We start from the raw sequence: 13972 nt of genomic DNA, 5'->3' as shown, positions 1-13972 counted from the left end.
GCAACAGGAGCAACCCAGTGGTAAGAATGCCTGCAGCTTTCTGCCAAGGATCACACCATCCATCAAACCCACTGTGTCATCTTCTTACACCATCAAAGGATCCGACTCTGATGCCAAACTGACCAACTGGCCTCGGGAGACTCTGCCAGCGACATGCAAACCCTATCAACATCAAGAGCCTCTGAAGACCAAGGCCCCTTATGAATCTGTATCTGATGATAAGGTGAATGAGACCAGAGTTGCTGAGAATCCGAAACAGATGGCCATTAGATCAGTAGATGACTCTGTCTTTCAACCTAAGGACACAGATGAAACCGAATGTTATAGCCAGGTCAACCATGTCAACGGCAGCACCAAAGTGAGGCTAATTAACGTGCGACCAGTTCAATATGCCAAAACGCCGTTAATGACCACTGGAGAATCCGATTCTGATTCTGAGGTACCTGAGGTCCAAAGCCAGAATAACAGCGGCAATCCAAATGTGAGGCTAATTCAAGTAAAACCGGCCAACGACCCATACGTGAAGATCGCCACTACCAGGCAATCTAGACCTGCCGATCAAGCTTTGGAGAATAAGAGTTCAACTAAGGAATGCAACAACACCGTCAGCAGTGCACGCTTCATCACCGTAAAATCAGTGCACGAGCCTCTACCAACCTTGGCTAATCGTGTATCTGCTGCTCGAGTCCAGCGAGCTCTTGATGCTGCGAATGAGACCGTCCCAGAAATAAAATCAGTTTCTGACGATATTACAATCTCCGAGCCAGAGTCTTCTTCCTTGGCAACGAATGACGTTCTCCAGATCAAGAATCTCGGACCTGTTATAGATTCTCGGACGTGGCAGTACCCGGTCCCTCCCCCTAAGATCCAGAACTGGACCACCGAGCCCCTGGAGCAATCAAAGAGCCAAGTCACCAACATCGGACAAGGAAAAGTTTCTGATGAAAATTTCCTCAATCTAGACAATGGACATCCAACCTGTCCAAGTGAAACAGATATTGATTCAACATCTGGGGCTCAAGCTCTTGTTCCTGTGGCCAATGGAGGGGATTTTTCGAAGGTGATTCATGATTTTTTTCCTTCAAATGTCAGGTTTTTATTCTATTAACGTCACTTTACATAATATTTAACTAAAAAGTACTTTGGATTTTACAAGAGATGCCGTGAACTTCTCTTTTGTACTTGAAAATATTTATATATCTAGTGGTTTTTTGTTGTTGTTTTTTATATCCTCTATGTAGCCTTCTAAAAAGACCCGGAAGGAGCCTTCACAAAGACGATTCCCCAAATCAACAAACCCGGGAATGACTACGGATACCTCTTCTCATAACCAACAAATGGTAATTACACAATCCGAGTCTATTCGGTGTATTTTCATATGAATTTGTTATTTACTATTACATGTAAGTGGTGACTCTATGAAATATATATGTCATTACATGTTTGAGACAATCGAAAACATCTAAAACATTTCGATTACCAAAGATTATTGAAACCTAAACTTTGTTTTGAAAGGTTTGAAATAATCTTACAATGCTGATTAAACATTGGAAAAATGGTGTGATTTTGATGATGTCTTTATGTAACACGTGTCGGTCGTCAAAGCATGTATCAGGCAAACTAAATATATTTTGAATATAAAATGTCTATACCATGTTTTTTTAATTGTATTTCATTTTTTTTCCAGCAACTCACCATTTTGAAATCTTCTTATTCTCTTTTATTTCTTTTCATATTTGTCTTTAGGCTATGGATTCAAAGACAAAGAAGAAGAAGCTCAAGAAATTCCTAAAGCTCGCACGCAAGCACAAGAACAAGCCTGCGAAAGCGGATTAGGAACTAACATATCGCTTCAAATATACTGCAATAATTAAAATAACAAACCGGATACCTTTGGGTCATAAACAAATCTTCAATTTTCATTATTCCATAAGAAAAAAAAATTGTCATAGCTTTGGATCATGTACCGAAACCGAAAAATTATAATTTTCAATAAGTCTTAGTTACGAACTCTAAAATACAATTCATTTTGTTTAAGGAAAACGCTGAATATGCAACAGGTCATATAGAGAGAGCCGCTGTTAACTTAAGCAACCTGGCAGAGTTCTGAATGATGGTTACAAAGAAATGCATGCCTATTCATTTATTTCCAAAAGGTTAATAGTATGTTATATTCTAATCATACACAATTAACTTCATTTCAGTTCTGATTTTCGAAGAGAATGTATTCTGTAGATTGAGGAATCCATTGGCATAGAACATTCTTCAACCATTAATTATTAGTTACGTAAATATTCATGTTGAAGTAATCCAATTACGAATCTTGAACATACTTGAAAATTGAATTCATTGAAGTTAATGAAATAAGAATATTGTCAACGAAAACTATGCATACCTTATTGGAAATAAAGCTTAAAAAACAATCGGCAGATTCTGACATGCCACACAATGCACCAAGGTTGATAATAATGAAAATGCTATGGTAAGTCTCATTCTCAATAAAGAAATATTAAATTAATCAACGTTTAAAACGTTCTTGTTTCTATATGTGTGAAGTAAGCGCGTAATGTATCTATGGGTATATGGGTGTACGGGAGGGTGTATTGGTACTGTGTGAGAATGCATGACACACACAAGTTGGCTTGGTTTGGTATATTCATTTTGATCTGTTCTTTAAAGGTCAAGTCCACCACAGAAAACATTTTATTTGAATAAATAGAAAAAAAATCAAACTGGCATTACGCTGAAAATTTCATCAAAATCGGATGTAAAATAAGAAAGTTATGGCATTTTAAAGTTTCGCCTATTTTCACAAAACAGTGACATGCACAACTCAGTGACATGCAAATGAGACAGTCAATGATGTCCCTCACTATTTCTTTTGTTTTTTATTGTTTGAATTTCATTTCATATTTCATTTTTTACAAATTTGACAATATGGACCAACTTGACTGACCATATATTATTAAACAATGCTAATTCCATTTCTTATTTTACATCCGATTTTGATGAAATTTTCATTGTTATGCTTGTTTGATTTTCTCTATTTATTCAAATCAACTTTTTGTCGGGGTGGACTTGTCCTTTAAACATCTTATTTTTTCTTCTGTAAAATCTTCCGTTTTTCTGAGAGTGTAGAGTAATTAAGGTGGGCTGTAGTTTTGAACTGGATACTGGATTTAATTTTTGTTTTTAATTCTAAAGATCGATTATGTTTAAATCTCATATCAAAATGCCTCGAGCTTTAAAATAAATATTCAAGTTTCAAACAAATCCAGAATTCGAATTGTCTTTAACTACGATTCCACCATATGTATATATATCTTAACCCCTCAAATAAAGTTCTGCTACTCAATTTTGAGGGATGATATATATTTTTTATTACTGAGGCTTTAAAGATAAAACTGGTATTGAAAAAAAGATGTACCATCTGCTGTGATTATGATTATGTAATATACAGTCACCCTGAATAATATAGGGAAAAGTCAGGAGTAGAATGTTACAAAATGCATTGTTTTCTAACAAGAGTCTACCCTTTTATAGAATTTTGATCATGCAGGCGGGTGACAGTGAATGTTTTGCTTGGAGTGAAAGCCTTCATTAAAATTCAGTAACAATGAAACTAACATCGCATCTTTTTTTTATTCAAGATCCTTCAACGTTTGGAAATGACAAGATTCAACATAATTCCAAACACATTCAATCCATTGCCCAAATGAGAATACACAATGTGTGAATTTTCAGCCATCAATGCATCAACATTATTCAAATTCGGTCCATCCTCGAAAAAAATTAAATTTGCTATAGGAAAGAACGAATTTTGCAACATTCCATTTCTGACATTGCTGCATATTTATCATGTCTGCGCATCCATGATAACAGCATTACAAATGACACATGCTTGTAAGGAGGAATATTCATGATTTTTATGATACCACTTTTCCAAACGATGATAGCACACTAAGAAATTTATTACCGTTCAAAGTTGAGTTGCAGAACTTTTTCGAGGGATTAACTGGGGGCGCGAGTTCCATTCCCGGCAGAGACATCACCAAGGACAGATAGCTCTGGAGAACCTTGATTTAAGCTACGAGTACCATTATTCTCTTCATTCATTTCTATCACAACATATTTAAATACAAGAGTTGCCAAAGCTGTTGTACATGTATAATTTTTCACATTTGTATAGGGGCATGGCGGCTTCTCATTGTTCAAAACCTACCTACACCCGACAAAGGAAGTTAAAATTGGCGTCGTGTCGAAAATCTGTTTATCTGACGGTCAGTCGGATCGGGGTCGCCCTAGCCACTAACCCGTCTCTGTGGTCTAGTGGATAATGCACCGGTTCGATTCCCGGCCTTTTTTCGGCATCACCATTTTTTCACCAATTTATCCAACGGGCAGATAGCTCTGGGGAACCTTGATTTAAGCTACGCCTACCAATGTTCTCTTCATTCATTTTTTCACAACATACATATATATGTATATATATATCCCCAGGGTTGAGAACGAAAAGCTTTGAACAAACAGAGTATGCCTTTGAATGTTACTCCCCATATAACATGATCAGTACTCGCAACAAATGTTGAAGTGGAATCAAAGTTCAATACTCGTGAAATAAACATGGCGCAGGCTGATAGTGATCCGCTTATATTTTTCTGCAACGGGAAAAGGGTAAGTGGTGGCGATATTTTGGAGTTTAATCTTCAAAAAAGAGAAAAGCCTCTCGTAGGCCTTGAAAAATCGTTAGTTCGTCACGTTCATCATTAATAATAACGATTCTGTCTTTCCAGGTTGAAGAGCACAATCCTGATCCAGAGATGTCGTTGCTTACATACATAAGAACAAAGTGTATCCTTAAGAAAACAGTAGCAAAAGTATGTTGTTGGTCTGGTATACGCGTATTAAAAAAAAATTGTGGTCATATTCTTATTTGTATGCATTGGTAAATCAAAGCCGGATTTTAATTCCTGCCGGTTTGCACTACCAAACCTGACATGTGATTCAGCATACTATGTAGATATTTCTGGGTAATTTTTGTGTGATGTTTGTAAAGATTTGTCCATTTAAACTCTGCCTCGCGTTTTTTGCTGACCTGCTTCCCTATAGTGCCTAAAATATATAGAATAGAGCTGACCATTGACATTCACAATGTATTTACCCAGGGTAGCCCCTTTTGTTTTGCTTTACCTTCTTTTGTGATGTGCGAGCTGTAAATGTAGCACAAACATACCTTCAACTGCATTCTTTTGGAAAAGGAAAACAGAAATGCAACATGATCGCGAAACTAGTGCTTAAGGAACGGAAAACTTTTTAAAATGCATTGTGGCTACGGTTTCAACACGTTTTAACCACGGCGGTGTTGCGGATTAATTGGCGTGGGAGTGACACGAATCTCCCTGAAAGCTGCCAAACTTCCATGATTTCGAAATAACGCAATATTCCGTAAGTGCATGTCGGACCCAAAATTGCTTGAAACGTGATTTCATGAATTAAGTCAATGCAAATTGTGTTTTCAACCAAAAATCATAAGTGTATGATTATTTTTACTTTTGCTGGTTTGAATGGATTTATCTTACCGCTTTTTTTTTTTAAGTTGATATAAAAAATGAATAATAAAAGGTAGAAAAAAAGTAATATAGGAAATTACAAAGAACAAAATAATACATAAGAAATTGATTTGATAACTCAATTTCCTCATGTGCATTTGATAAGACCATGACAAAGAGTTTCTACATTAAAAAAGACATTTGGATCTTTATTTAGGGAGTAAGAGCAAACGGTATGATTCTGATTACTAATTATGCATAAATTATAATTATTTAGCAAATTTTCATGAAATCATACGGCATACAGTTTTTAAGGCTATTTCTCATGCAACGTGCGCGTAATTTTTTGCATTTGCGCGGTCGACGGCCTAGATCTCGAGGGGGAGGGGCTGCCCCCTGCCAATTATCTACCAAAATACCCGGCCTAGATAGGGTTAAACAAAATGAACTGGACTACGATGGATTCTTTTGACCATTGGCATGTCGTATGTACTTAATGCATTAATGTCACGATGTGACGTCTTACAACCCTCTAACATTATAAACGTTTAAAATGACGAAATATTTTAAATTTCCTTACTATGAAAACAAACATGAATTCAGTGGGTCTAACAGGCACGAAGTCCGGCTGTTCTGAAGGAGGATGCGGGGCATGTACGGTGATGGTCTCCAATTATGATTCAAACTTCAACAAGATTGTGTATCCTTTTCAAGGCTCTTTATGTTGCAAGTTGTGTTCTTTGTCGTACTGTCTTGCGTTTGACTTTTCAGACGACGACCATGGCGACGATGACGACATCAGCATGTAGCAGCGATGATGTTGATGAATACTGCTGCTGTTACAAAAAACATCAGCAACTCCTACTACTACAATGGCTACTTCTAACTTCTACACAACCACAATAATTACTACTTCTATTTGATATTACTGATATGGTATTCTACTACTACTACTACTACTATTACTACTACTACCACCACCAACAACAACAACAACATCACCTCTGCTGCTACTCCTGCTCCTGCTGCTACTACTACGACTTCTACTACTAGTTCTACTCCTACTTCTATTACTTCTACTGATAGTAGATAGTAACAGTGATAATGATAAAAACAGTGGCACTGATGATAAAGCAATGTTGGTGCTTATAACTTAACTAAAGCCACAAAATCAGTGACCTTTGTGGATGCGTGTGTTAGGGTGTGTGTGAGGAAGGTTCATGTATTGTGGTGTGTGATACGAGTATATGATACCACAATTCTCATGTTTTACAAACTGAAATTAGAATATAATGAATAATGATATACGAAACTTCCTTGTAACCCATATTAACAGTTGTTTTATAGTTTCTTGACACTCCCACCTCGATATCGAACCACTTCCATCTCTACCTGTGTAGCCATCGTGCAGTGAATGCTTGTCTTGCCCCTGTTTGTTCAGTCCATGGCGCAGCCGTCACAACCGTAGAAGGTATAGGGAGCACAAAGTCAAAGCTGCATCCCGTACAGGTAAACAAATCTAAATTCATTTTATTTTCAATGAAAAAATGGGACTTTACCACAAATTTGCTTTATAACAATCAAATAACAAAATTTAACTAGGTTTTGATAACATACACTTCTAGTGTCAAAATATACTGCAGCAAAATTCGATGACGTATTTACAGCTGTTTCTACATAATTGTATATCTTACTTTATTTTATTTCATTTTAATCAGACAAAAGAATAAATAATTTTACCTGTCTTGTGTTGAAAAACAGGGTTTAGGAAAACATACAAATTTGCTTCCCAGATATAAACGATGAATAAAAATGATATATATCGATGAAATCAAACAAGAAATACAAATTAGGTTTATATCAAGGCAGTGAGACAACATAACTATATCATTTTTAATATTTCGATATTTTTACGACAAGGAACGGATTGCCCTGGCCCATGGTACACAATGTGGTTTCTGCACTCCAGGGATGGTGATGTCGATGTACACGCTCCTAAGAAACAATCCTCATCCTTCTATGGAAGAGATTCAAGCAGCACTTGGAGGAAACCTATGTAGATGTACTGGTTATAGACCAATCCTCGAAGGGTATAAGTCATTTGCAAACGTAAGGGAATAATTAGAACAAAGGGTTGATCGATGATTGATTGATTTTATTTGTCACCACAACATATACAGCAGCATTAGAAATAACTGGCTTGTACAGGATGGCCCACAAAAAAGAGGACGATAGGAAAAGAGGAAAAACGAAAAGGAAAAGAGGACAATATGAAAAGACGATAATGGGGAAAAACGAAAAGAGAAAAGAGCAAAAAATGACTTTAGGAAGAGACAGTAGGGAAAAGAGGACAAAGGAAAAGAGGATAATACGAAAAGAAACAATATGATGAGAAAAAGAGAATAGGAAAAGAGGAAAAGAAGACGATAGGAAAAGAGGACAATAGGAAAAGAGGAAAATTGGAAAAGAAAAAAAGATACCAAATGAAAAGAGGACAAAAGGAAAAGAGGAAAAGACGACGATAGAAAAGAGGACAAGGAGACAATACGAAAAGAGGAAAAAGGACAATAGGAAAAAATGGCAAAAGGAAAAGAGGACAATGAAAAAAGAGAAGAAGGATACAATATGAAAAGAGAAAAGAGGACAATACGGAAAGAGGAAAAGAGGACAATGTGAAAAGAGAACAAGAGTACATTAGAGAAGAGGACAATACGAAAAGAGAAGAAAAAAGTGAGAAAAGGAAAAACAAGAGGAGTACCTCTGGCTGTCTCACCTGCATCACGCCATTCAATAAAGCAGCAGTGCTTACTTTGAAAAGTACTCCAAAATATTTTTCACAAATAACACCATTCATACAAAATGAAAATCCATAATTTATTGTTCGAAATAGACATGAAATGAAATACTCCGAAAATTTGCTTTGCCCAATGGTGGGCCCGGCAGCCGCTGTGCAGCGCCAGATCGACGAGGCTCTATCTCTTTAATCGTTCAACGCCAAACAGGGTAGCAGCAACTCTCATCTTTGATAAAATGATAAAATACTTATGATGATGAATGTTGTAGGTGAAGAGGTGATTGTGGTAGTAGTGTCGATGTTTGTGTTGATGGTGGTTGACTTGTGCTGATGGCAGTTGTGGCAGTTGGCAATCGTACTGATGGTTGCGATCGTAATACTTGTAACGCAGTCAGCGATCACAGCTTGATTGCGATCACGACTTATGTTGCCAATCTTGTGCTTGTTAAAAGTTGATACTCTTAATATATTCATAAAATAATTTAATCTTGAGCCCAAACAAATCGATTACTGAGTCAGTAATTCACTTAATTTTTTTTAGTTTTTGTTTTTGTTTAGGATGGTGGTTGTTGTGGAGGAAAATGTGAACAAGCCGACGCCACATGTGAGGTAAGGATAATAGGAATAACTGACATGGAAAACAAATATGGATTCGTTTTCTCCGGTTCCAAGAATTTACAAGGAGGGGTAGCTTTTTCTGACAATCCCACACAATGGGTCGTCTGCATATTATTTGGTACATTCTTTTGTCCCACATGTTTTAGAAGAAGAAATATATATTGGTTTGTGCAAAGGGAGTGGGAGAAATTTTAGGGGCTATAAATTCTGTGGACAAGCTAAACAAGTTTTTTAAAAAAAGTTATCATTGTCAATGTAGATGTGCATGTTCTCTTTTGACTCATGTAATGTATTTTTAACGTAGCATTATTGATTTTATAATAACAGGTACCACGCAGACTTTATGATCCGACCACATTTATGAAGTACGATGCAACGCAGGATATCATATTCCCTCCAGAGCTATTGGTATTTATTTTACATTTTGCCCTTTTTTAGATTTTGATGTGCCATAAAATAACATAGCATCAACGACTAACATAGGCGGCGGAAGCGGGGGGGGGGGGGGACACGTCCCCCCCTAAATTTTTAGCTGATGACTTTTTTTTTTTGCTTGTCATTTTTTTGTCTGTGTCCCCCCTCAATTTTGTTTTGCTTGTCCAAAAATTGTGGTGGTCCCCCCCTTAGATTTTTGGCTTCCGCCGCCAATGACGACCAATTGAAATGAGACATTCTGATATGAGTCATTATAAGATTATTCCTTAATACTACATACGCAATTCAACTGATTCACGCATGAGCTCAAATCTGTATAATAACGGAAGACTTGGTAATAATTTTGGTATAAATTGTTGTATTCAACTCGGTGAGTGACGGAGAGTAAGCTTTTAATCTAGCAGTACCGATAAACCGAGAATCTGCTACTACAAATTTTATTTATTTCAATATCCAGTAGTCTTAATTTTTTATATTCATTATTTGGTTTCTGTTATTGATCATGCTCTCAAATTTTAAAATGGAAAGCATGAGACTTACTAATACAACTGTAATGAGTCCAAAACATAAATAAAAGTTTCACCCGGTTTGCATTTTCATCACTTTTGCTGTCAAGCAGTAGTTTATATGATTTCAATTGTTTTTTTTTTCATGTAGCTATCTACAGCGAAACAGAATGAGAGTTCACTGACCTTCAAAGGCATACGTGTGACCTGGCATCGACCTTTGACCCTGAATGAACTGCTTGATCTGAAGACAAAACATCCGACTTCGAAGTTGATTGGTGGAAATACCTACATCGGTAATATTTCAAAAAATTTTAGGCAACATGATAACACTGTTACAATTGACATAATTGTCAGTTTTCAGTATTTCTTTTTTTTTCTAATTTACAGCAAGAAAATACAGAATGCATAAGGATATGATTTTTAATAGACAATTAAAGGTCCACTGTGAATAAAAATAACCACATACCGTATACTGATACACATTCAATTACCAATATAACCCAACGATTATACTATTGATATTTCTGAAGAGTTGTTTTCATAATGACAATTAATTGATGAATAATACGGATTCGAATTCTAATATAAAATCTACAATTAAATAAGTTTTTAGTCTCGCTGACAACCCGGTAACACCACATATATCAATCAGGATCTTGATGTTATCAACCATCAATCCGACATATTTTGTTATTCTAGGCAATGAATCTAAGTTTGGAAACAAAGTTTATCCCATACTGATTGAGGTCAACCACGTCCAGGAATTGAAAGAATTAAAGGTCGAAGGTGAAAGTGTCTTGGTCGGTGCTGCCGTCACCCTGAGCCAAATGGAAATGTTTTTGAAAGAGATTATCACCCGGGAACAAAGTAAGTAATAATAGTGATATAATTAATACATTAAAAAATAACGCAATGTCTGTCACGTTGATGATAATTTCTATGCATGCAATATCATAATGATCTGAAGTGATTGATATTATACTAGTATTTAGGAAAAAAATATGATTATCATAATGCAGCTGTTAATGTGGATTATTGAATTGAATGCTGATTAGGTTGGCTTATCCTAAGTCACACATCTTAAGGGTCATTTGGGGGGTTTCTATTCTAAGTCAATTTATTCGTTGATATTTCGTTCATGCATGAAAATGGTAATATTTTAAGAGGTATAAGAAGAATAAGAAGACAAGCGGGAAGAAAAGGAAGTTAAGAAAAAAAAGGAAACAATGTCTATAAAATACTGAAGATTACTTCTATAGTAATAATTAGTTTGACTAGCTATCTTAAAACTGTTCATTCATACAGTTTCCATCTATCCTCTTTTACCTGTCCAATCCCCTCTTTTAGATCATGTATGCATTTTTAAAACCGTTACTGCTCCAATTTTTTTTATAATATATTTAGTGGCGACCATAAGGGCAATTTTAAGAAATCTAAATCGGAATAAATCCCCATGCAGGTATAAGTCATACGTCCACTTAGGATAACACGGTAATAGGTAAAAATCCATTATATTTAATTGGTTCTCAGAAGATATGCCGTTTACGAAATAGTCGTTTGTACGACCCACAACCCTTTTATTGTAGGCTCGAAGACAAGAACATACCAAGCGATAGTCGAGATGCTGCGCTGGTTTGCTGGACGGCAAATAAGAGACGTTGTGGTAAGAACCGTATCAGACACAAACTCTACAATGATGAATTATACTTATCATAATCCAGTGGAGACACATTGTTTGTGTTTCATTAAAAATACCATTTTCTAACGGTCTTATATAGATTTATCACGATTGTGAAACAATGGTGTATTAGCCATTTTTATGGATTTGCTTGTTCATAATCAAAAGTTATATGATCTGGCGCTCATCTAGCGAGAATAAGAGTAATTATGATAGTGTTTATAAAATGTTATTGATGATGAAGATGATTCTTATAACGGATCATTAATACTGATTATAACGACGTTGATTATCTCACCATCTTACAGACGATTGGAGGGAACATAGTGACCGGTAGCCCTACGTCTGACCTCAATCCGATATTCATGGCGACCAAATGTACAGTTGAACTTGTTTCACAGTCAAGAGGTAAAAATAACACATAACATAAATACGATATAAAAATTATGTTAAAAACTGATCCTAAAATTTTGTGTATTTCCCTTCATGAATTCTCCTTCTGTTGAAGTCCGTAGTGTATCTTTTTATCACATAACGTAATATCGAATAAGGTTATGAAAGATTTTTCTTGTGAATTTTCTGGTCTACACTTCAGTTATTGACGATTTGGCTGAACAGTTTGATCTTTTATAGTGAAAATTAACATTCGCTGAGGAACGGAGATTTACTCATCCCCTCTCCCCCTACAAATAGATCCATCAGATCTTTGAATCTTAACACTAATTTGGCTTCCACTTCTTCAATTGGCTGCCTGTTCTAGTCTGATATTAATTTTTGCATCCTAGTTCCAATAGACATTGTTTAGTGAATGGATTGCAGGTAGGAAGAATATGTTGTTACTAGCGATCCCAAACATTCCATTTAACAGTATGAAAATACAAATCATACATCTTATTTGTTCTCTGTAAATCTATCTTTCTGTAATCATACATCTTCTTTTAAGTGGGTTTTGGTTGGTTGTTGGTTATTGTTGTTATTGCTTTATTCATTTCTGTATATTGTATTTACCAGTGTATTGGCATAGATTATTGTCTATTTTATTCTGCTCCTGAATACGAAATACAGGTACTCGTTTGGTGTTTATGGATGAACATTTCTTTACTGGACACCGCAAGAATATCATCGAAGCAGACGAGGTGCTGAAGTCGATCGCTATTCCCTTCACCAAAAAGGTAATCTAATCGAGACTCGATCAAATTTAAAAATAAACAATACTAGAGGGTTCAAGAAATGTAGAATGTCATATTATTTATAAATTTGTCTTTAAATTCTGATTTTTTATAGCTCAAGATGGCGTTTATATTGGATATTCAAATCTACCATTTAGACATATTATTTCCTGATTAGTATCCCTTGACTAAAAAAAATACATAAAGATTTGTACATAATAAAAAAAACATAACTTTATCGGCTTGTTGAATATTGTGTCTTATATTGGCATCCCTATCAATACTTTAGAAACTCTCTACCTAAATGCATGTTTGGTAAAGATTTATTCTTGGATGCAATAGTGGAAATGTACAATAGATAATGCTGTAAAATGGTTTTTAAAAAAATTACAAAAACGAAATGGTTTTGACGTTGTTTAGGATGCAAATGTTTCGGTAATAATCCTGATAGTATTTTATATCTATGTTGTACACTTACACACTTCTTTACAAAGAATGAGTACGTCTATGGCTTCAAACAGTCTTCTCGTCGTGAAATGGACAGCGCTATCGTCAATGCTGCAATGATGGTGGCCTTCGATCACGGCACTGACGTCATCAGTGACATTACACTTTCTTACGGAGGAATGGCGGAAACAACGGTCTTTGCCACAAATACGATGCAGAAATTAAGGGAGAGGTGAGTTACTTTGAATTAAGTCTCAAGTAGAGTTAAATATCTTTATTTCAATGGGTATTTCAGAAGAAAAGCCAAAACAAAGGTGATATGATAGGTTCTTCAGTTTCGTGTGCATGAGGTAGGGAGTGTATTATAATTGATATGAACAAAAGTGCGTTTGAGAAATCATTTCTTATTTGGTACAGATATTGATCCTTAATTTTTTTCATGCATATAATTTCAGGAAACAAAACAAAATTCCTTAAAGTGGTTGAATAAATAGATTTGTCCTTGTTATATACCTTTAAGGAAATGGGATGAATCCATGCTGGAGATAGCCTTCACCTCCCTGGCCGAGGACCTTCCCCTTCCCGCCGGAGCTCCCGGTGGGATGGAACCATACCGGCAGTCATTGGCAGTAGGATTCTTCTTCAAATTTTATCTCTTGGTCCTTCAAGACCTGCAGTCTCAACAGGTGAGTTTACTGTTTAATTATTTTTTTATGAAAATAGTGATAATCTAGATTTATTCAAACACCATTCTGTGAATTTATGGGATCTAG

The 13972-nt window shown here is 35.8% G+C and overlaps 1 protein-coding gene across 1 annotated transcript in view; it reads left to right on the top strand.

Annotated features, from left to right (window-relative positions):
* The window catches only part of LOC121418051 (xanthine dehydrogenase/oxidase-like), a 55038-nt gene that overhangs the window by 12451 nt on the left and 28615 nt on the right, over positions 1-13972 (top strand). The window contains exons 2-14 of the mRNA XM_041611755.1: positions 4794-4851; positions 6153-6249; positions 6950-7058; positions 7470-7658; positions 8902-8952; positions 9289-9369; positions 10054-10198; positions 10605-10772; positions 11492-11568; positions 11892-11991; positions 12649-12755; positions 13247-13431; positions 13720-13885. Of these exons, the coding sequence (XP_041467689.1) occupies positions 4794-4851; positions 6153-6249; positions 6950-7058; positions 7470-7658; positions 8902-8952; positions 9289-9369; positions 10054-10198; positions 10605-10772; positions 11492-11568; positions 11892-11991; positions 12649-12755; positions 13247-13431; positions 13720-13885 (1533 nt within the window). The remainder of the gene's footprint in view (positions 1-4793; positions 4852-6152; positions 6250-6949; positions 7059-7469; positions 7659-8901; positions 8953-9288; positions 9370-10053; positions 10199-10604; positions 10773-11491; positions 11569-11891; positions 11992-12648; positions 12756-13246; positions 13432-13719; positions 13886-13972) is intronic.

Source organism: Lytechinus variegatus, chromosome 7, assembly GCF_018143015.1.
Source record: "Lytechinus variegatus isolate NC3 chromosome 7, Lvar_3.0, whole genome shotgun sequence".
Lineage (NCBI taxonomy): Eukaryota > Metazoa > Echinodermata > Echinoidea > Temnopleuroida > Toxopneustidae > Lytechinus > Lytechinus variegatus.
The sequence above is the reverse complement of the archived record's forward strand: the minus strand, read 5'-3'. Positions and strand labels throughout refer to the sequence as shown.